The sequence below is a fragment of the Caloenas nicobarica genome, chromosome 5, assembly GCF_036013445.1.
Source record: "Caloenas nicobarica isolate bCalNic1 chromosome 5, bCalNic1.hap1, whole genome shotgun sequence".
Classification (NCBI taxonomy): Eukaryota; Metazoa; Chordata; class Aves; order Columbiformes; family Columbidae; genus Caloenas; species Caloenas nicobarica.
The window spans coordinates 15,336,850-15,358,675 of NC_088249.1; the positions used below are offsets into that span (position 1 = coordinate 15,336,850).

At 36.6% G+C, this 21,826-nt stretch overlaps 1 protein-coding gene across 4 annotated transcripts in view; it reads left to right on the top strand.

Annotated features, from left to right (window-relative positions):
* Positions 1-21,826, top strand: part of DICER1 (dicer 1, ribonuclease III) — a 67,819-nt gene that overhangs the window by 28,084 nt on the left and 17,909 nt on the right. For all 4 annotated transcript variants that reach the window (XM_065636742.1, XM_065636744.1, XM_065636741.1 and 1 more), the window contains 16 exons: positions 260-394; positions 1,147-1,307; positions 2,547-2,715; positions 4,780-5,252; positions 9,300-9,432; positions 9,832-10,074; positions 10,173-10,327; positions 11,650-11,782; positions 12,287-12,362; positions 13,495-13,634; positions 16,922-17,101; positions 17,870-18,083; positions 18,461-18,614; positions 20,791-20,973; positions 21,358-21,463; positions 21,560-21,735. In XM_065636742.1, the coding sequence (XP_065492814.1) occupies positions 260-394; positions 1,147-1,307; positions 2,547-2,715; positions 4,780-5,252; positions 9,300-9,432; positions 9,832-10,074; positions 10,173-10,327; positions 11,650-11,782; positions 12,287-12,362; positions 13,495-13,634; positions 16,922-17,101; positions 17,870-18,083; positions 18,461-18,614; positions 20,791-20,973; positions 21,358-21,463; positions 21,560-21,735 (2,831 nt within the window). The remainder of the gene's footprint in view (positions 1-259; positions 395-1,146; positions 1,308-2,546; positions 2,716-4,779; positions 5,253-9,299; positions 9,433-9,831; positions 10,075-10,172; positions 10,328-11,649; positions 11,783-12,286; positions 12,363-13,494; positions 13,635-16,921; positions 17,102-17,869; positions 18,084-18,460; positions 18,615-20,790; positions 20,974-21,357; positions 21,464-21,559; positions 21,736-21,826) is intronic.

Here is a 21,826-nt window from a genome sequence, read left to right on the forward strand (position 1 = left end):
TTCTTTTTTTTTTTTTTCTAGGCATGTGACTGGAGATATATATAAGACGTTCAGACAGCTTACTTTCTCAAGTAGAGAATGTTTTATTCTCTTTTGTCTCTACCTGGTGTATGTAGTTGAACACGAGTCAATATTTGCTAATCCTGTCCAGGAAGACCTGCAGATGGCTTTCCTACTTTCTTGACCTAAGACAGCTTGCACTTTTCTTATACTGATGCTTTTTGTTTTGTTTTGTTTTGTTTTTTTCCCTTCAAACTAGGTTCTGGTTATGACGTGTCATGTTGCTTTGACTGTTTTGAGAAATGAGTATTTATCCCTGTCAAATATTAACCTTCTGGTGTTTGATGAGTGCCATCTTGCAATCCAGGATCATGCATACCGTGAAATTATGAAGGTTGGTTTCCATTGCGTGAATGTTTTAATACTTGTTAGAGGAGGAGTCGTCAGGTGGGAGGGCTGGAGAAGTGGGAACTATTTTAGGGCAGCTTTTGTGACCAAGGAAAAATATTGGTGGAACCATATTTTAGCATGTTTGGGACTGTGGAATTACTATAATGAATTAAGACCTCCGTGATATCATGAGATAGGAAAATAATGTATTTAGTGCATTTTATTTTACAGTGGGGATTAAAGAACAATCTGGTGTTAACAGAGAAGAGAAGCTAAATTTATGGAATTAGGGGAATTGTGTAAATTCATTAATAAAATATTTGAGTTTGAGAATGGGATGCACTAACCATTTTTTATTATTTTTAAGATACTGATTGCTAAAGATTGTTGTAGGCCTCTTTCGGGGTATTCTTGGCTCCATGTGGTGTTTGGCTTATACAACACGAGAAACCTGGTCTTCCCGAATCCTCCTTCAAGTTTAACTAGATCATGTGTCTCTCTAATTTTTTTAGATTATGCTTTAGTTTTTACATGGTGTGGAAGTATTATGATATGTGTTTTACAAATGTTGGATATTCTGTGCAATGCTGTTTATTTCTTTATATTTTTCCAGATTGTAAATATTTATCTTTAAAGATTATTTCTGTTAAATGTTACTCAGTTTCCAACTAAGCATCTAGGTTTGCAGTCTGCTAGCTTGATGGTAGATTTGCATGATAACTGTCCTAAGGTATTTTATTCTGTTTCACTTTGCAGATCTGTGAGGGTTATCCATCATGTCCTCGAATCTTGGGATTAACAGCTTCCATTTTAAATGGGAAGTGTGATCCTGCTGAGTTAGAAGAGAAGATCCAGAAACTGGAGAAAATTTTGAAGAGCAATGCTGAAACTGCAACTGATTTGGTGGTCTTAGACAGGTATGTTGTACAATTATGGCTGTTAAAAACGCAGGCATCATTTTATTTTGGATAGAGGACTAAGCCAGTAGAAATATTTCCTCTTTTAAATTTTAAGAAAGTTTGTGTGTATGTGATGCCATTATTTATATTTAGGTCAGGGAGGGTATGTTAAATTGCTTTTTGAGTAACCAGTGTTGAAGTACATCTTTCCTTAATGTTAGGTCAAAGGCTGATTGGCTCTGATACTCAAACAAAAAATCCAGCCAACCAAAAAATCCCAAACCCCAACACACCACCAACCTAAAAGAATCACGTTACACGTTTTTGACTTTGTAAAATGCACCTTCTTATGCTTGGAGAATAAATGGTTCATGTTTAGTGTGTGCCGGAATGTTACTATTTAATTTAGTGAAATGTTGTAACATCCACAGTACAAGATGTTCTTAATGCCAGAAGAGTTGCATGATTTTTCTTTATTTTTTTTTTTAATTGAGTAGCCTTGGCTTAGAGGGTGATGAAAGACAGAGAGAGATGTGAGGAAGCAGTAAAAACTATTGAAGCAGCAGAGCAAGCGGGTGTTTTCCTCTGTGTTCCTACGGAGTGTAGAATCCTGTGAATGATGATTTGTTGTAGAGGGAAATTATTGTGAAATCATTCATATGTAGCATGTTTTCTTGCACCAGCTGTACTGTGTTGTATGAACTGAGTTTCAAAGTCGGTTATTTCATGTTCTGTAACAGGTGTTTTGTGGGTGTTTTTTAAAATGCATTTTTCTGAACTTGTGTGAACTATTTGCTTTTAAGAATTTCTCACTCGTATCTCTACCATTCAAGAAGAGCAATTGCTTGTGTAAGTGTGTATATATAGAACCTAAATTGACATTATGTGGATTATATTTGGTATGTCAAACAAAAAAGTACGCATTGCAAAACCAGAAGTGAAGGTGGTGGTCAAATAAATTCAATTTGCTTTGCCTTAACTTTTCCAATATTTGAAATGAAGATAGTGATATTGAACTTTCTTTAAGGAGTGTATTAGAAAGAACGGTATTTTAGAATGAAGTATTTGGTGTGGTGTTTTTTTTACTTTAAAGTATTTAACTGTTTAACTGTTCATCATTATTAATTCATGGTGAGAAAAGAAATGTACACCAACGTGCTTCATGTTGCTGTTGTTATTTGCTGTATAATCTTAACAGGCTGAAATAGCTCTGGCTTCCAAAAGCTGTGTTTAACTTGATCTTTGCCCTCAATTAAGATATACTTCTCAGCCGTGTGAGATTGTTGTAGACTGTGGACCATATACTGACAAAAGTGGGTTGTATGGAAGATTACTGAAGGAGTTGGATGAAGCACTTACTTTTCTAAATGACTGCAACATATCTGTACATTCAAAAGAAAGAGATTCTACCTTAATTTCTAAGCAGGTAAGGACATTAAGCTATGTGAAAAAACTGAAGAATAGAAATCTTGCTATTGTTTTTCTTTGCTGTGTGTGTTACATTACCAAAACTTTCTAAGCTAGTCATCCTGGACTATCTGAGCAAAAAGACTTCTGATTTTTGTACTCACTCAGTGGAGGTCTTTTCATAAATGAGTGGGGCTTGAATGTCAGTCATTGATTAGAACTTCATCTAGTTTGAGATTCACGTTTGCTTAAGGCAGTAAAATAGTTCTGCACCCTGATGTTGTGGGTCCTTTTTTCCAAAGTCAAGAACTTCTCCATGATCTCTCATGACCTTGGATAATTCAGTACAGAAGAGAAAATAATGCCTCAGGACCTAGTTGGGAAAACCATACCCAGGTGTATTAAAAGACAATAAAGTAAGAATTCAGGCAAAAATTCCAGCCGTAATTCTACAATTTTGCAATTTCTGCAGCTTATCTTAGAACAATATTGGACTAGTGCCACACTTTGCTGGAATGGAATTTGAATCTCAAGCTCGTCCCAGCTTTCTATGTGTTTGCCCCATGTTGTCATGTGATATGGCAGAGTAGAGTCCAGGAGGCACGGTGTGTTGAGCGGGGACCTCTCACACATGACATCCAGGCAGCTTTTTACCTTCTCGGGCTTTGTGGGTTGGAATTGCCTCCTGAGGTACAACTATGTAGGTATGTAAGTCTCTGTTTAGCAAGAAATCAGTAATGGATCACATTTCTATAATAGTCCATGAGGAAGTTGCAGAACATTTGTATTTCTTCAGCCCAAAGTATTCCAGTTTCCTTTAGCATTTATAGAAACCTAGAACTCTGACACTGTCCAGAAGATCATTTGGGCCAAGGATGATAGTTAAGGCAGCCTATCACAGCTGCATGGGAAAAGGAAGTCCTGGTTACTTTTGTGCTAAAATATAATAGGCCAAAATACATAGGGAATGCTGACAGCTGAGGGCAATCCCTGGGATTTGCATAGTCCAGAAAGGTGGATTAACTGGTATGTTTCTAATGCATGTAACCCTCTGTCCTTGTTTTCTGATCCAGTAGCTCTCCAAGAAGATGGAGGCACTCATCTTAAGAAAAAGAAATCAGTTTTCAACCTGAGGTGCCTTGGTCATCAAGCCTCAATATGCGGTTACAATTAGTTTAGATAAAATTTGCCCTTAATTAAGTCTTACAGCTAACAAGCTTCAGGGAGGGTAGTGTAAAGAGGATGATAACCTGTTATTCTTCACAGAAGGGAAGAAGGGAGATAAAACAGCAGCTGAAAACTGTATCATGGTGACTGTTATAGTTCTGTCATAGTTCTTCTGTTATAATAGTACATCCAAATCCTGAGTCTTTTTGATAGTGTTATCAATGTTTTTAGATTCTTAGTTTGTTGTTTGACCACTTATCTCTTCAGGAGGAAACAACTTGCCATGGCATAAGATGTTGATGATGCTCAAGTGCCTATACTATGCTCTTTGAGTATGATATAGTTCCCTGGTTTTGCTCTTCCACCCACACATACAAACCCCTAATTTTTTTCCTTTGAGAGGCTAGATTTGCTGAGATTACCCTAAGGCCACCCTATAACTTTCTGGCTAAATACTTTTGAAACCATGGCAAGTATCAGTAACAAATAAACTAAAATTCCCAGTAAAGTGTTTATTTTATTAGTTCTATGTTAAATATAAAAGATAATTTCTGCTTTGTTTGTCTAGCTGCCTCAAGAATTATTCTTCTTTTTAGCATAATTGTCTTAAGGTAAACTTCAAATTACAATTACACAAAATTCTAAAATATTCTTCAAACTTGTTTTTTTAAAGATTCAGAAATGTTCAAAGTTTAATTGTAGTAATTTAAGGGGGAGGAAAAAACTTCCTCCAGTAGAAACACTAAAGTTCCCAAGGTTGTCTAAAGAACAAAAGCAGACTTCTGAATATATTTGTAATAGAACAATTGTCATAATCCGTATAAAGATTGTGCTATATGAGAAACAAGATACTGGTCTTAAATGAATGGTTCATGAATGTACACTTTGAACTGATATTTGAATTCATTTGTTGTAGATATTATCAGACTGTCGAGCTGTGTTGGTTGTTCTGGGACCCTGGTGTGCAGATAAGGTAGCTGGGATGATGGTGAGAGAGCTACAGAAGTATATCAAACACGAACAAGAGGAGCTGCACAGGAAATTTTTATTGTTTACAGACACTTTCCTAAGGAAAATACATGCACTCTGTGAAGAGCATTTCTCACCTGCCTCACTTGACCTGAAATTTGTAACCCCTAAAGTAATAAAGCTGCTTGAAATCTTGCGCAAATATAAACCATATGAACGGCAGCAGTTTGAAAGTGTTGAATGGTATAACAATAGGAATCAGGATAATTACGTATCTTGGAGTGATTCTGAAGATGATGATGAGGATGAAGAAATTGAGGAGAAAGAGAAGCCAGAGACTAATTTCCCATCTCCCTTTACTAATATTTTATGTGGAATTATTTTTGTGGAAAGAAGATACACAGCAGTTGTTCTAAATAGGTAACGCTTTTTATTTTAAAAAAAAATCATTTAAAAAAAAAAAAGGGCAAAAAGGCAGACTCAGCTGCCAGTACATGGATGTTAATATCAGGAATATGTAAAGATTGTCTTGTATTTTCAGAACTCTGTTTTAAAGTTGGTTAAGGAGATCATACTGGATCTGCATAAATAACAAAAAAATAGTAATTCAGGATATGCGTATATGGGGTGGATGTGTCTTTGAAAATGGTACTCAAGGGCTTGTTTTGAACCTGAGTTTGTAATTTAATTCCTTTAGAAAGCAAAATCTGAAATACTATACTTAACCTGTGAAATAGCCATATAGTGATCTGTCTTAATTAGTCTTTAAATTTATATTTGCCAATGGATGCTGGAAACTTCTCTAGTCTACTGAGTGCAATACTTTTGGAAATTTTAACCTTACCTTGCTAAATCACGTTATTATATGTTCCACGTTTACAGCAAATCAAATTTGCCCTTGCACAAATATCTCTTAAGATTTACCGGTACTACTTTAACAGTTGGTGTTTATAAAATGCCTATTCGGTCAAACACTAAGCGCTTTCTTACAGTCTCCACCAAGAAAAATATGGACCCTGGAATATTTGCCAAGGTATACTTTGCAGTACTCTAATTCCTTATCAGTTCTTATTCCTGAATATGATCCATGTTAGTTATACATAACACTTAATTGTTAAATGCTATTTGTGACAAACAATGAATGACATCCGATTTATTCACCTATCTCGATTTTTTTTTTTGTTTTTTTTGTTTTGTTTTGGTAGATTGTTTTGATAGTGTGCCAAATGTCCTATGCAGTTTGTGTATTGCATTCTGGATACATCTGGATCTGACCCTTCTGTTAACTTTTTGCCTGAGTCAGTAGTTTGAGTGCGTAATATATTCTTTGACCTGCAGACTTGCCAATGTATTTTTGTAAACTTCATCTTTTTTCTTTGCCTTTTTGCATTTATAAATATATTTACATATATATGCAACATGAGGCAAACTAAGCCATTCAGTGAAATGAACATATTCTGTTAATACCTCCTAAAGAAATAACATTAACAGATTCTGATAAATTCTACTGAGCTGAAATGAGTATTTCATTATTCTCCAGGGAACAGAGTTGTGATTTTTTTTTTTTTCCTGTTAAGTCACAAGTGTCATTTAAATTATACTCTTTTTCCATTGCGTTCTTTTAGACTGATTTATGCACTATACTATATCGTAACTGCTGATGAACCTGAGAAAATATTGTTTCTACATCAAATAGGTAACCAAATTCTGCCATTTTTAAGCACCTTTGGTACAGGTTATTGGCAGTGAAAAAATAAAACCATATGTAATTTTATCCACTTCTGAAAGCTGGCTAGCAGACTCACAAAATGCTCCTTTACCTCATGTAACACACCTGGTTTCAAAATACCTGGATGATCAGCAGATGTGAGCTGTTGGAATGAAGACTGAAAGCCTTCAGTGGAAACCTCACTGTAGGTTCCCTTCAACTGAGTGGATTTGGTTCTAGCACCTCTGCTGATTGCAGCTGAATAAGGAAATCTTGACTGTTTGAATTAGTGTATCAAAATCACTCAAGCTTCCAGTAATCCAGTATGGATCACTATACAGAACTAAGTTAAAGCAGAGGTTTATTTTTTTTTTCTTAAAATATTTATTATGGTAGTAGTATTTAGAGACTGGAATCCCATTTTATGAAGTCCATGATGACTGAGGAAGGGCAAAATTCATGGCATGTGGTGTATTTTCTGGGAGAAATGGGTAGGAATTTTCCCTGAAGCAGTAATTAGAGCTAATCTCTTTCTTCAGAGACCTTTAGCAGTGGCCACTGCACATATACACATACTACGAATTAGAAGGAAAAAACCCGCAAAACAAAAAACTTATTCTTTTATTATTGCACACGACCAATGAAGTGGCTCACTTACTGTTTTGTTCAGTGTATATGGTTGAGTTCTGGTGCCTGTAAGCTCTTTTTCAGAAGACAAAAGATTTTTCTAAAGCCCAGTTTCCTTCTATTTTCATTGTGTTGCCTCTTGACTCCCTTAGAGCGGATCTGAAAGCAGAAGTCTTTGTATCTATTTGAAAAACACCACCTGTTACCTACCACTAATAACACTTTTTTTTTAACTGCAAGGTTGGAATCTTGAATGTTTCTCAAGAACTTGCCATAGATGTGCACAGCGAAATGTTTATTCAGATGTTTAATTGTCCATTTCTATAATAAGTGAGATACAGTAATAATGTTTGGGATGCTTAGTAGCTACTTATAGTGAAGCTATATAACTTGATAGAAATGCCACGAAGAAAAAAGAAATAGAACAAAAATAATTAGGGTTATCGCCCAGTTATTAACCCATACTTTCTTAGTATGTCTTTCTCAAGAGCCTAGTCTACATACAGAAATGTGAATCCATTTAGCCTTGAACTAGCAATTCACATTTTAGTACAGGAGCATGCTTGTAGTCCATTTCTGTAAGGATAGCAAACCATTTACCACTTTCCCATTTTGTGGCCTATATGCCCTGTCCCAGTTTTAACGGATTACAAAGGAAGGAAGTCTTCCAGGTGTTTTATGTTCTCATCAGTCTTGTTTAAAACAGTGACCAGGTAAAGGGGAGAGACTTCAGTAGTTTTCCAAAGGTAGAAAGGGCAGGAAGAACTTTGCCGTTTTCCACCTGGGTTGGCAGCAGCTGGCTGGGCGAGTGGTGGGCATGTAGCTGGGGACTGGCACAGCACCCGTCTTACGTGTGAGGCAGAGCTGCTGGAGGTATAATTGGGAAAGGTTTGAATTCCTGTTGGAGGTACACAGAGACAGGCTGTCCTTTCGTTATGAGGGCAACCTGGTAATGGATATAATGGATGTGCTGTCAGCAAAGTGGTACTGGGATGGCTGTAGTGAGACATAGAATCATAAAATCGTTTTGATTGGAAGAGACCCTTAAAATCATAGAGTCCAAACATAACCTAACTCGAGCACTAAACCATGTCCCTAAGAGTCTCATCTATGTGTCTTTTAAACACCTCCAGGGATGGTGACTCTACGGCTTCCCTGGGCAGCCTGTTCCAGTGCTTCACAACATGCAAGGGATGTCATTTTTTTTTGTATGTGATCCCTTGATTTTTATTGGCTCTGCTGCTCAAACTCTGCTGTTATGGTTGAGAAATCCCAGGTTCTTTCAATGCTGAAAAACAGGTCAAGTAAAGATGCTACAGCATCATTACTTTGATTGCACAATGTAATTATGCTTTTAAATCCATAAATGCCTAGTTCTAGATTTAGTGTATTATTTATATCTTATCTGTGAAATCAAAACCCTGCAGAAATGAGCCTTTTCTGCTTCGGTAATCTATAATCTAAAGAAAGATGTAGGGGAATAAACTGATAGCATGGATGATCCTCACCGCCCTCTTCAGTATTCCTTTTAAAGAATTGGATTAAATCCTCCAACTGTATGTAGTTGTATTTGAATTAATTTCAAGAGTAGTAAATATCTCACTGGGTAGGCTGAGCATGGCTCTTTAGAAAAACAGGTCAACATTTTGTCATTAGTATACCTGAACAGAATATATATTTTAATACAGAGAAGAATAACAATGTATGTTTTAACCTAAAAATGAACACCTTATATTGAGGAAACATATTTTGTTGAGGATGGATTTACAGGTCTTTCTGCTAAAATCAGTCATAATTTACAGAAAATGAGATTAACTAAAGCAGTTGTGAGTAGGGTGCCTTAACAGCAGGGAGCCTTAGAATAATAGATTGGTTTAAAAACATCTGGTTTTAACGTGATAGGTCTGAAATGTGTGTGATGCATGCACACTCATCCTGTGTATGTGTGCAGTCTTTTTATTGTCCTTACAGAGGTTTTCACTAGAACTAGTGGTTTTTAGAGAAGACTAAGGTCAGGTTATGTGCGAGCATGTCTTGTCATGCTTTCGCTTTTGATGTAGATCATGCAAACAATAGATTGTCTTCCATAGTATGGGTTGTGTAACGTCTAAAAACACATCTCATATTTTTAGGCTGATAAAAGAAGCTGGCAAGCAAGATCCAGAACTAGCTTACATCAGCAGCAATTTCATAACTGGACATGGCATTGGCAAGAACCAGCCTCGTAACAAGCAGATGGAAGTGGAATTCAGAAAACAGGAAGAGGTAACTTGAAGAAAAATAATTGAAATTAGCAGTACCTTCAGAGCCTTTGGCTTGCTTTTTTTTTTTTTAATTGGTGTATGTGTCTTTAAAAACAAAACAAACCAACAGGCAGAATCGGGGGCACAGTCATGGGAAGTTTCCAGAATGCCCTTGGTCTAACAAATATATTTATTTGAGATACAGATGTTCCTCATTTAAAAAAAAAAGGCAGCAGGTCTGGAGACATCGGTATGTCATATTACACAAACAGAAATTAAAACTTCGTGTAAAATCATGTTTGTGTCTAGTCAGATCATCAACCATCTAATTTTTATGCATTGGGTTAGTAGTAATATAGTTCCGATGATGGAAACAGGTCTCAGACTTAATCTCTCAAATTTGTCTTCATTACTTTTGCAGGTTCTTAGAAAATTTCGAGCACATGAGACCAACCTACTTATTGCTACTAGTATTGTGGAAGAGGGTGTTGACATACCAAAATGCAACTTGGTGGTGCGTTTTGATCTGCCTACAGAGTACCGTTCCTATGTGCAGTCTAAAGGAAGAGCTAGAGCACCAATTTCCAATTACATCATGTTAGCAGATACAGACAAAATAAAAAGTTTTGAAGAAGATCTTAAGACATACAAAGCAATTGAGAAGGTATGATGTCAAAGGAATGTGCCACGTTTTGTTAAATTTATCATAGTATTTTTTAAGGGAAAAAATCTCTCACCGTGTTCTGTTCTTGAAATGTTAAGATCCTCAGAAACAAGTGCTCAAAATCTGTTGATACTAATGAAACCGAAACGGAACCCATCATTGATGATGATGATGTATTTCCACCCTATGTCTTGAGGCCAGATGAGAACAGTCCGAGAGTTACTATTAACACTGCTATTGGACACATAAATAGGTAAGAGGCATGTTTATTTTTTACTTCTTGTCCTTGAATAAAAAGTTTCTTAGTCTGTCTTGCAACATGGAAGCATAGGCTGGGGCATTGTACACATTTCCTCTTGGGAATCTTAACAGGATCTTCTCTCCTAAACAAAGTGGTCAGAGTGGTTTGAACAGATAATTTGCTTTTTGTGTCTTTATCCTACAGAGGTTCTAATTCTGATAATAAATTTAGTGATATTGATTCCTGTTTAATTAAAAGCTGCACTGAAAACAAACAAAAAAAAGTGACTTGCTAAAACCGTAGTAAAATCTTCCAGTTCTAATATTCACATTTGTAATAGCAATCTGTTGTCATGTTTAGAAACAAAAATGTAGTAAGCAAGCTGAATATATAATACAAGTCCACAAGACAGGATGGTTCGCTTCCAAGGGAGCTTGCCAAATATCAGCTCTGTAAGGCCAATTAGAGGAGGTCCTCAGTGACAGGAAAAGGTAAAAGTTATGGCACTTCAAACAAGACAAGAAGATCCAGGGAGCTACAGACTGGGTAATTTTACCTTAGTCATATGGAATATAATGGACTAAGTCCTCATGGAATCTGTTTCCAGGCACATAAAGAGTTTGGCAGCAGCCAACAGGGTTTTATCGAGGGCAGGTTTGGCTGACCCACCTTGTTGTCTCCTGTGTGATGAAGTGATTGACTGTATGAACAGGGGAAAAGCAGTGAATGTCATTTACTTAAGTAAATCTTTCAATGCAATTACCATAGTACCTTAATAGCCAAATTCTTGAGATGTAGACCATTTCAGTGGACTGCTTCGTACATAAAACCTGGCAAAGTAGTCAGATTCAAGGGATGGAATGGTAGATGGTTCAAAGGGTAGCTGACATTACTCATGGGCTATTAGGAGGTCCAGTGTGGTTTAACATCAGCACATTTGCATTTGACACCAAGTTGTGATCAGGGAAAGAGAGTGCAGTAGATGTAAGGCCACCATTCAGATGGGAACAATGAGAAATAGGAGGAATAGGACAACAGTAAACTCAGGTTAAGCGAAGATATATGCAAACTGTGGGACCTGAGATGGAATAGCCTTGTGCATCTTTAAAACCTTGGAACTGGCTTGCTGGGGACCAGCTTTGTGGTAAAGGACTTTGAGATCTTCTGCTCAGCAGCTAGTTGAATATGAGTCAGAAGTGTGCTCTTGCAGTGCTCTGTATGGCCTGAAATCATCTTCTGTAGTGTTTATTACCAGTAAGGCAAGATTCCATTGAAATATATTTAGGTTTTAATTTGCAGGTTTTGATAATTTGTAAAATGTTTTGTCAACTTAGGTACTGCGCTAGATTACCAAGCGATCCATTTACACACCTAGCTCCCAAATGTAAAACCCGAGAACTACCTGATCATACGTTTTACTCTACTCTCTACCTGCCAATCAACTCACCTCTTCGAGCTTCAATTGTTGTAGGTATTTGGTGAAATAAAAACATCGAAATAAGTGAATGTGTTGGTATAGATGTGTCTATGCCCTTTCTAGAATTAGTTTCATGGTTGTTGATTAAAATCATGTGATTTTTTTTCTTTTCCTGTTTTGTGCTCTGTAACTGTATTTAGATCTGTTTGTATCTGTTATAATCTCTTTTCCAGCAGTTACTGTTTATTCCAAAGGCAAAAATATTTAGATATTCTTCCCAGTGCCTTGTTTTTTCACACACTCATGTATCAGTTGTAGGGCAATGTCCTTTATTGATTTAGATCAATAGTATGTTGAGTTAAAAAACTTGTAATTTTGGCTTCTGTGGAAAAACAACATAAGCCTGAGTTTCTTCAGAAAACTGTCATCAGTGTAATTTTTTGTGAAGTTTTGCTCACCTAATATGTTTGTGTTAAATTAAACTGTTTGTAACATGTATAATAAGTAATGTGCTATTCAACCAAAGTTTTTAAGAATTATGTAAATGTTTATAGGGTCCTCCAATGAGTTGCGCAAGATTGGCTGAGAGAGTTGTAGCTCTTATTTGCTGTGAAAAACTGCACAAAATTGGTAAGAACTGGAAAAGCAACACCTTTGATAAAAAATATTTTATAATTGAGAAACTGAACATGGTGCTGATGTTCTGCATATATGTGCATTTCTGCTCTAGCCATCTACTACAGCTTCCTTTCTCTTGCCTTGTTTCGTGATATGATCATGTACTTACTAATTTAACTTACACCTCATAAGCTAAAGATAAGTTTTCCAGGGCAATCTTGTTATTTAATATATTTTGTCTTAAACAGCAAATGCAATGTTAGTACAAGACACTCAGATTATGACATTGAATATACTTAATAAAGGCAAAAAGTCGTCTTCTCTAGAAGATTTTGGTTATAGGTCAGGGACTACATCCTGCAGACAAAAAAATAACTTATTCTTTAAAGTGAATTGTAACAAATAATAAATAAAATACACAGCCCTAAATTTATTGTATTCTCTACTGTATCATAAGTCATGTTCCAAAAAATAGGACCTGGCAGGATTATTTAATCTCTCTTGTCTCCAGTAAATATAATGGAGCATATTCTTCACTGTGGAATGTTTTAAAGAGAATTCCGTGTTATGGGTGCTTTGATAAAGTACAGAAGTATTTATGTATCTTTTAAGCAAAAAAATTTGTAGGTCTGGGGTTGGTATTTTTTTTTCTGTCTGAGTTAAAACTTTTGATCACTGAATTCGTACCCATAAATGTATCCAAGAATAACACCATGATGGCTCAAGTCAGTCTTGAGAGTGCACATTTGACAGTAGTAATTCCCTTTTTAGAATGATACAGAAATATAACTCTTCTCGCTTTCTTGGCTTAACTCCATGCGAGTGATTTTTTTAAAATGAATATTTCAGTCACTGACAGTTTTTATGGGCAAAAGGAGTTTATTTTGTTTTCATATTTTCATTATAGAATTATTTTTTTAATTAAAATTTCACATATTTTTACTATAAATAAATATTCTTGCCAAAAAATCAACCTGTATCACACTTTCCCCAAAGTTATACTCTTGGAGCCTTCCAGTACTCACTGTAGTTTAAAAACTTAGGTGAGGTGTTTTCATGAGCAATCACACCTACTGCGTAGTGTCTGAAGGAACCAAGATTGGATGTTCATAATGCTATTTCTTTGTACTCTCATAATATTCAGGTGAACTGGATGATCATTTGATGCCAGTTGGTAAAGAAACGGTTAAGTATGAGGAGGAGCTTGATTTACATGATGAAGAAGAAACCAGCGTTCCGGGAAGGCCAGGCTCTACAAAACGAAGACAGTGCTATCCTAAAGCTGTTCGTATCACTTGCTGCTCTCCACGTCTCCCATCAAATGCTTTATGTAGTGATAAGAAAACAAAATTGCCAACTCTAAATCTTAATCAATAAGAATCTTTTACAACAAGTATTGCATTTATAGTGGAGATACTGTGCAGTTTTAACAGTATAGAAGCTTGCACTAGTACCTGAATGAACATATGGGACCGTATGCTCTGGAAGCATGCCTGTACTTTCTGTGAAGTTGTTTCACTCTATTTGCCTAGTATAGAAATAACTCGGAGGAAAAATTGTCATGCATTAATAATCTATAAAAACTTTAAGTTTTCTGGTAAATACACTAGAACAAAGGAAGAATTACTGGCTTTCTAGACAATTGAAGATTGAAGGAGATGCCCAGGGGTCAAAGTTATCTGGCAGGTGCTAAACACAGACTTTTATATATGCTTGCTTTAGTTTGACTTTACTGATCAAACACAGAATTCCATAATTTTGGTTTAAATCTTAAATTATCAAGTATATTTTTAGTATTATTTACTTTTAAAATAGTCTCAAATATTATATTTAAAACACTAAAGGAGTCGCATAAGATATTTACTCTAGCTCTGCATTGTTAGGTAACTTACTGTTATGACAGCCACATCAGTTTGTAGAAGTAAACTTTAGATGGTATTTGGGGGGGGATGTCAAATACTTTAAGAGAAAGTGGGAAAAAGAAACTTTGTCAGAGTATTTTGCAACTACTTCAGAACCTTCCTTCTTCCCCTGCAGTTGTTACAGGTTCTGTCTGAAGTCCTTTGACCAGTATTATTCAATATATTCATCAATGATTTGGATGAGGGAATTGAGTGTACTATCAGCAAGTTTGCTGATGACACCAAGCTGGGAGGAGTGGCTGACACGCCAGAAGGCTGTGCTGCCATCCAAGCGAGATCTGGACAGGCTGGAGAGTTGGGCAGGGAAAAATTTAATGAAATATAACAAGGGAAAATGTAGAGTCTTACATCTGGGCAGGAACAACCCCAGGTTCCAGTATAGGTTGGGGAATGACCTATTAGAGAGCAGTGTAGGGGAAAGGGACCTGGGGGTCCTGGTGGACAGCAGGATGACCATGAGCCAGCACTGTGCCCTTGTGGCCAGGAAGGCCAGTGGCATCCTGGGGTGTATTTAAAAGGGGGGTGGTTAGTAAGCTGAGAGAGGTTCTGCTTCCCCTCTACTCTGCCCTGGTGAGACCTCATCTGGAATATTGTGTCCAGTTCTGGGGCCCTCAGTTCAAGAAGGACAGGGATCTGCTGGAGAGAGTCCAGTGCAGAGCAACGAAGATGATGAAGGGAGTGGAGCATCTCCCTTATGAGGAAAGGCTGAGGGAGCTGGGTCTCTTTAGCTTGGAGAAGAGGAGACTGAGGGGTGACCTCATTGATGTTTATAAATATATAAAGGGTGGGTGTCACGAGGATGGAGCCAGGCTCTTCTTGGTGACAACCAATGATAGGATATGGGGTAATGGGTATAAACTGGAACACAGGAGGTTCCACTTAAATATGAGAAGAAACTTCTTCACAGTGAGGGTGACAGAACACTGGAACAGGCTGCCCAGGGAGGTTGTGGAGTCTCCTTCTCTGGAGACATTCAAAACCTGCCTGGACGCCTTCCTGTGTAACCTCACCTAGGTGTTCCTGCTCTGGCAGAGGGATTGGACTAGATGATTTTTTGAGGTCCCTTCCAATCCCTAACATTCTATGATTCTATGAAAAGGATGGGTAACTCGTTCAGAACAGATTGCCTGGTAGCTTCTGATCATCTTTGCCTTTTACAAAGAAACCTACAGGCTTTGGTCACATGTAGGAATGTCACGATGTACACTCAAGTGGTAGGTTACAGTGCTGTGTTGTACGTTCAGGTGCAGCCTCAGGTATGGTGGTAACCTGTAAGTAATTCCATTTGTGGCATCCTCCACATGCCCAATTTGTGTTAGTAGTTTAAACAATTACTTATTGGGAAAGTTTAGGAAAGGATACCGTAGCATAACAATATATTACAGACAGTGACAGACAAGAAAACCTTTTTCTTACAAGACTTAATGAACAGTTTGAATCTTTGCGCAGTGTTTCTTGGTGCTTCTTGTTAAAAGTGCCTTTCTCAGTCTTACCTTGCTAGTGATTTTTGGAATCAGGGTCATTCGTAAAATCCACAATTACAGTATCTCTCATTCAGAGGAGATGATTTGTCAAGTGATGCATCATTCTTACTCAGTTATTTTTTTAATACAGAATCCAAGAATACTTTCCCTTTTGTCCCAACTTTTCACATCTGGAAAAGAAGCCTTGGCAAATGTTTAAGGTCTACAAGATCCTCTTGGGCTTAATATAGTTATTAAACTTATGAGTAATTTTCCAGTAAGCCAAGAGCATAGTTCTGCTACAGTATAACTTTAAAATCCAGAACTACATGTATTGCAATTTAGTTTCAGATAAACAAGAGGATTATTTTTGAGACTTACAAAGTAATGAACTCCTACCAAACATAAAACATGGTTTCTTAAGGTCTATGACAGATACGAGCAGCAGAGTTAAAAATGCTTATGGCTGTTTTGAGTATTCAGATCTGCAAACTAGAGTTGTTATCATAAAAGTTCTATAGTGTAGTGCCTGGGCAAAGAGGCAGTGTATCAAATTTTGTGTGTTTGTTCCAAGTATATGAAAGACGTTTTTGATACTTTTAAACAGTTCTGCCGGGAAAAACAAGTCCCTGTTAATGGAGCTGTAAGTTCACCTAACCTTTGTTGTGGTGGTTTTTTTTTCTTTGTTCTGTGTACGCACGTATTTCTTTTTTTTTTTTTTTTTTTTTTCCTTCTGCTGTTATGGTCCAAAGACCTTGGATATAATATGTGCTCCAGAGTTACTGGCTAAATATGGAAATTGGCATTGAAGCTTAAGTTATATTTTTGGTGAAGTGCTGTCTGTGTTCTATAGTTAGACTTGCATTTCTACCAGAGGGTGGGTATGAAGGAAGTTTAGGGATGTAATGGAAGTTGCCTCTTGGCAAATAGGAAGATCTCGGAGCATCGTGCACCCTTGATACAGGTGTTCTCACAGATCTCACGGTTGCCAGGCCAGGCTGCTGACCTAATGATTTCGCTTAAAAATGAAATTATTACTTGAGTCCAGATTAATTTTTTTTTATTCCTCATTCTTAGCAATACCTTTTCAAATAAACATGTGAAAGCTTGTTCAAAGAATAGTCTTTGGCTGAAGTTTGCTGGTTTTTATCACTTTAATGTTTTCCCTTTTTTTATATATTTTTAGATTCCAGAATGTTTGAGGGATAGTTATCCCAAACCTGATCAGCCCTGTTACTTGTATGTAATAGGAATGGTGTTAACGACTCCTCTACCTGATGAGCTCAACTTCAGGAGACGAAAGCTATATCCTCCTGAGGATACAACAAGATGTTTCGGCATATTGACAGCCAAACCTATACCTCAGGTAATGAGTCTAGCTCCTTTCCTTGTTCTACATGCCTTACAACCTGTCATTTTCCACTTACTCCCCACCCCCAGACTGAGGAGTTGGAAATGACCCTAAGTGCTGCTTGTATCAAGTTACCTTCAGAAAATAAGCGATAATATCAATCCAATCCAGTAACCACTGCATTTTATGCATTTAGTGATGTAACTGTTGTTTCACAACTTAAATTTTGCAGTGGCAAATTCAAAATGTTCCTCCTTTTTTTTATGAGATAGGAGTGGTGTATCAGCTACCGAGATGGCCTGAAGCACTACCTTATCTACATGAAAGCTATAGTAACAACTCCCCTCAGCATTCCTAGTCTGCAGCAGCAGAAAAATTAGGCACCTCTTGCTTAGGAAAGTTTTTAATAGACATTTTCTGTGGATGAGATTCAGTTGCAGAAGATTTTCTCAAATCGTATTTCCTATTGTCCACAGAAGAAAACATTTCAGGAATGTTGTTGGTTTTCACATTTCTTCCTCCATAATGGAAGGCTTCCATTTTTACTTAGTCTTACATAAAGAGAAGTGCTGTAAAACACAAGGAGAACTATTAAAAAAATCTGTCATTCTTCATGCCTTCAAAATCTCATCTATAACTGAAGGTCATCAAAGGTCAAAATTTTGATCCAGTTTGTGCTGGGGTCAGGCAAGCACTACCTCTTTATTTGACCTAAACAACTGGTACTCTGTAGAGGATTCACACTCTGGATTTTCTCTCATTATTTGTTTTTCTCGTATTTAGATTCCTCACTTTCCTGTGTATACTCGCTCTGGAGAGGTTACAATATCTATTGAGCTTAAGAAGTCTGGTTTTACTCTGTCTCTGCAAATGCTTGAGCTGATAACGCGACTCCACCAGTACATTTTTTCACATATTCTTCGTCTTGAGAAACCTGCACTAGAGTTCAAACCCACAGAAGCTGATTCAGCCTATTGTGTTCTACCTCTTAATGTTGGTAAGAACAGAGCTTTTGTTTTTTATTCACTTTGAATTCCTTTAGCAACGTTTGTTAATGTTTTATGTTAAATTTCTGGTGGTAGCTGTAGAAATAATACCACATGTGGTAGTGTGAAAATTTGTCAGTTATATTTTTATTACTTCTTCATGATTCCAAATTAATTTTAACTTGGTGATGTGAATTGATTTATAGTAGGTTCCAGCTGACTCTATAAGGGTCTAAAATCATATATATGTCTCCTTCTGAAATTTTTTTTTAAATAATCAAATATGTGTACAGAGTAAGGAAAAATATTGTAACTTACTACTTCCCAGAAAAGTTCCGCCTGGAAAACTCGCCTCTGAATAACTGAGTTATGCATTTTCTTTTTTAAGTTGATGACTCCAGCACTTTGGACATTGACTTTAAGTTTATGGAAGACATTGAGAAATCTGAGGCACGTACAGGCATTCCCAGTACACAATATACAAAAGAAATGCCTTTTATTTTCAAGTTAGAGGATTACCAGGATGCAGTTATCATTCCAAGGTGAGTACTGTGTACATACTTTAGGTATGTACCTATTGTATTTATACGAACACTTGTAATATGGAGATGTTAGTATCTGCACAGAATTGCTTGTAAGAAATGTGTGCCATTAACCTGAAGGTATCTGATGATGTCTTAAATAATTTAAAGATATTTTATAGCCAATAATTAATCTTGTATAGTAGGATATAAGTGTTTAGGCCTCCCAAGACTCATTACTTTTTATTAGGAATAGTAGATAAGTAGATAAGTAGATAGTAGGATACTACAGAAGTTTTGTAGTATCTGATAAAATGTTGCGACTTCATCAAGAGCTGGCCTACTGACAGCAATATTAATTTGGAAGATTCAGTGGAAATCCTGTTCTCTGGTTACTGCTTATTCATGCCAAAGGCCTGCTAAAGAAAGATATGCTCTTGGTAGATGGAAAAATTAACAAGTGATAAAGAACAGTTAAAAGAATCTTTCTATTGAGTGGTATTTAGAAGAGAAATTTACTTAATTTTATGTACTGTTGTCCAGAATTGGTATGTTGTCATGATGTGAAAAAAGAAAATGGACTGACTGGCTTGTCCTTGTACCTAGTATATTGTAAACTACAGTAGTTGCAGAATATATATGGAAGATAAATGTTAGTACTTTGTTTTAGCCTCATCTGTGTTAGACTTTTTTTTTTTCTTCCTTTAAATGTCTTCCTACCAGTTTAGATGACCACTGTGGTAAAAACGCTAGTGTAAAAAAGTCGTGACGGGCCATCACTCTGTGTAAGCATTACTTTGTATGATCAAGCTAATGCCATAGAAGTAGCTCCCAGGTGGTGCAGCTGAGCGCAGTTGCTGGACTTCAATGAAGTTATGGTATTTCACCTGTCTGAAGATTTGGCCAAAGTGCCTAAAACCTCTCATTTATGTTTGTTTGTTTGTTTTAATTTGAGAGTGGAGCTGGAGTAGGCAGCTGAGTACATCTTATGAGAATTATTAGTTGCTGTCTGTTAATATCCTGGCTTGAGAGAAGCCAAAAATTTTTGACCTGGTTTCACACACTAAGAGATCTCAGAATTTCAAGTGCTTTTGTTTTCAGTCAACATAAAAATGGTGGAAATATGTGCTTGTCCTTCTCTGTCCTGCTTGGTTGTAAGCTCCTCAGAGGAAGCATAATACCATGACTGTGTATTGGTACAGTTCCGATGGCATTCTTCAGAACAGGCATGATTGTGAATAAGATAAGAAAAAAGTATTTCCTGAAGGCTCCTTTAACCAACATGTTCTTCAGTGAAGAAGTTCAAAGAGCCTGGGAACATGGTTTTCATGTTTGTTTTTTTTTTTTTCTCTTTGGAAGAAAGCTAAACAGACTCATTAATAGTGTGTTAATTTTATTTAGAGATGTATATTTAGATATTTGAATAGAAGCTTAAGCTGATAGATGGAGCAGATCAAAGTATGAAATAAGCTAATATGCAGATCTAAATATTGAATGTTGATTTCATTGTTTTTAATTACTATTATTATTTTCCTGTGCATGTTTATCATCATATTACCCAATGAGCATCAGTAGCCACATTAAAGCTGTTGCTGCATTCTGGCTCTATTTTTCTAATATTCTGCCTATATTACAAGAATCGCATAGTACTTGGTAGGCTTGTGAATTTACCTTCCTAGGTACTTGTGGTTTTGTATTTTAACTTTATTTGGAGGTTGACTTGGTTAAAATGCCTGTTTAGATGTGAGTTGGTACAACTCTGTATGCAGTAGAACTCCATTTCTACTGATTGTAGCACATAGGAGACTAGACATTAAAAAGTCAAATTATAAAGTTTAATTGTTAGGTGTTTGGAATCAAGAAATTGTGATTTGCAGCATTACTCCTGGAGATTGCTGTCCAGTGCTTCATTTTATATTAGATATTGAAGACATAAATCCTGCATTGAACTTAAAACATTTCTGTAGAGGGAATTCTTTAGATTATAGGTTGGCTTTATTCTTCCTTATTTTATAGCACACTTCTCATTTAGTATTTGAGTTAGCTGAACAAATGGTTTCTACAACAGAAAAAGCCCACCGACCAAAAACCTCAAGTGAGCTATTTAACTGTTTTTCACCTGGCCATATTAGAACATGAAAAACTTAGCACAAGCTTTACCCTAACATATGCCCTTTTTTTTTTTTTTTTTGGTTAGGTATCGAAATTTTGATCAGCCTCATCGATTCTACGTTGCTGATGTATACACTGATCTTACTCCACTCAGTAAATTCCCTTCCCCTGAATATGAAACTTTTGCTGAATATTATAAAACAAAGTATAATCTTGACCTGACCAATCTCAACCAGCCACTGCTGGATGTGGACCACACATCTTCAAGGTAACAACAGTGACATTTGTATCTGATGAGACAATGAAGTGTCTCTTCTTTTTTTTTTTTTTTTTTTTTTTTTTAATTATGGGATACGGCTGAGGGCTTGTGTTTTCCAAAATCATTAGGTAGGGCTTTTTTGTGTGTTGGGGTTTTTGTTTGTTTGTGGTTTTGGTTTTGTTTTGTTTTGTTTTGTTTTTTCTTGAGGTATACTTGACTTACTTTGTAGCAACCATAACTTGAGGCCACTTTTTTCCAGAGGTAACTGTGCTGTCACTTCACAATGCATTAAGGTTAAATACTAAGAATAAGTCATCACTTAGAAAGTTTAGGCTAGTAAGTTCTGTTCGTTAATTATGTACTTACGTTAAAGTATTTTCACATGGTTTTTAGACTTAATCTTTTGACTCCTCGCCATTTGAATCAGAAGGGGAAAGCACTTCCACTAAGCAGTGCTGAGAAGAGGAAAGCAAAGTGGGAAAGTTTGCAGAATAAGCAGGTAAAACAGAAGTATCTAATTCAAGTCGCCTCTTTCTTAACGGTAATCTGACAACTACCTTTACAGGTAAAATTCTTTTCTTCCTCCTCTCCCCAGATACTGGTTCCAGAGCTCTGTGCTATACATCCTATTCCAGCATCTTTGTGGAGAAAAGCAGTTTGTCTCCCCAGCATACTTTATCGCCTGCACTGCCTCTTGACAGCAGAGGAACTAAGAGCTCAAACAGCCACAGATGCTGGTGTAGGGGTTAAATCACTTCCTGCAGATTTCAGGCACGTAATTTTTCAATATGTATTTTTCCATATGATATCTGACTTCATTGGAAAATGAGGTGAAAACAGTTACTGCATGAATTTAAAACTG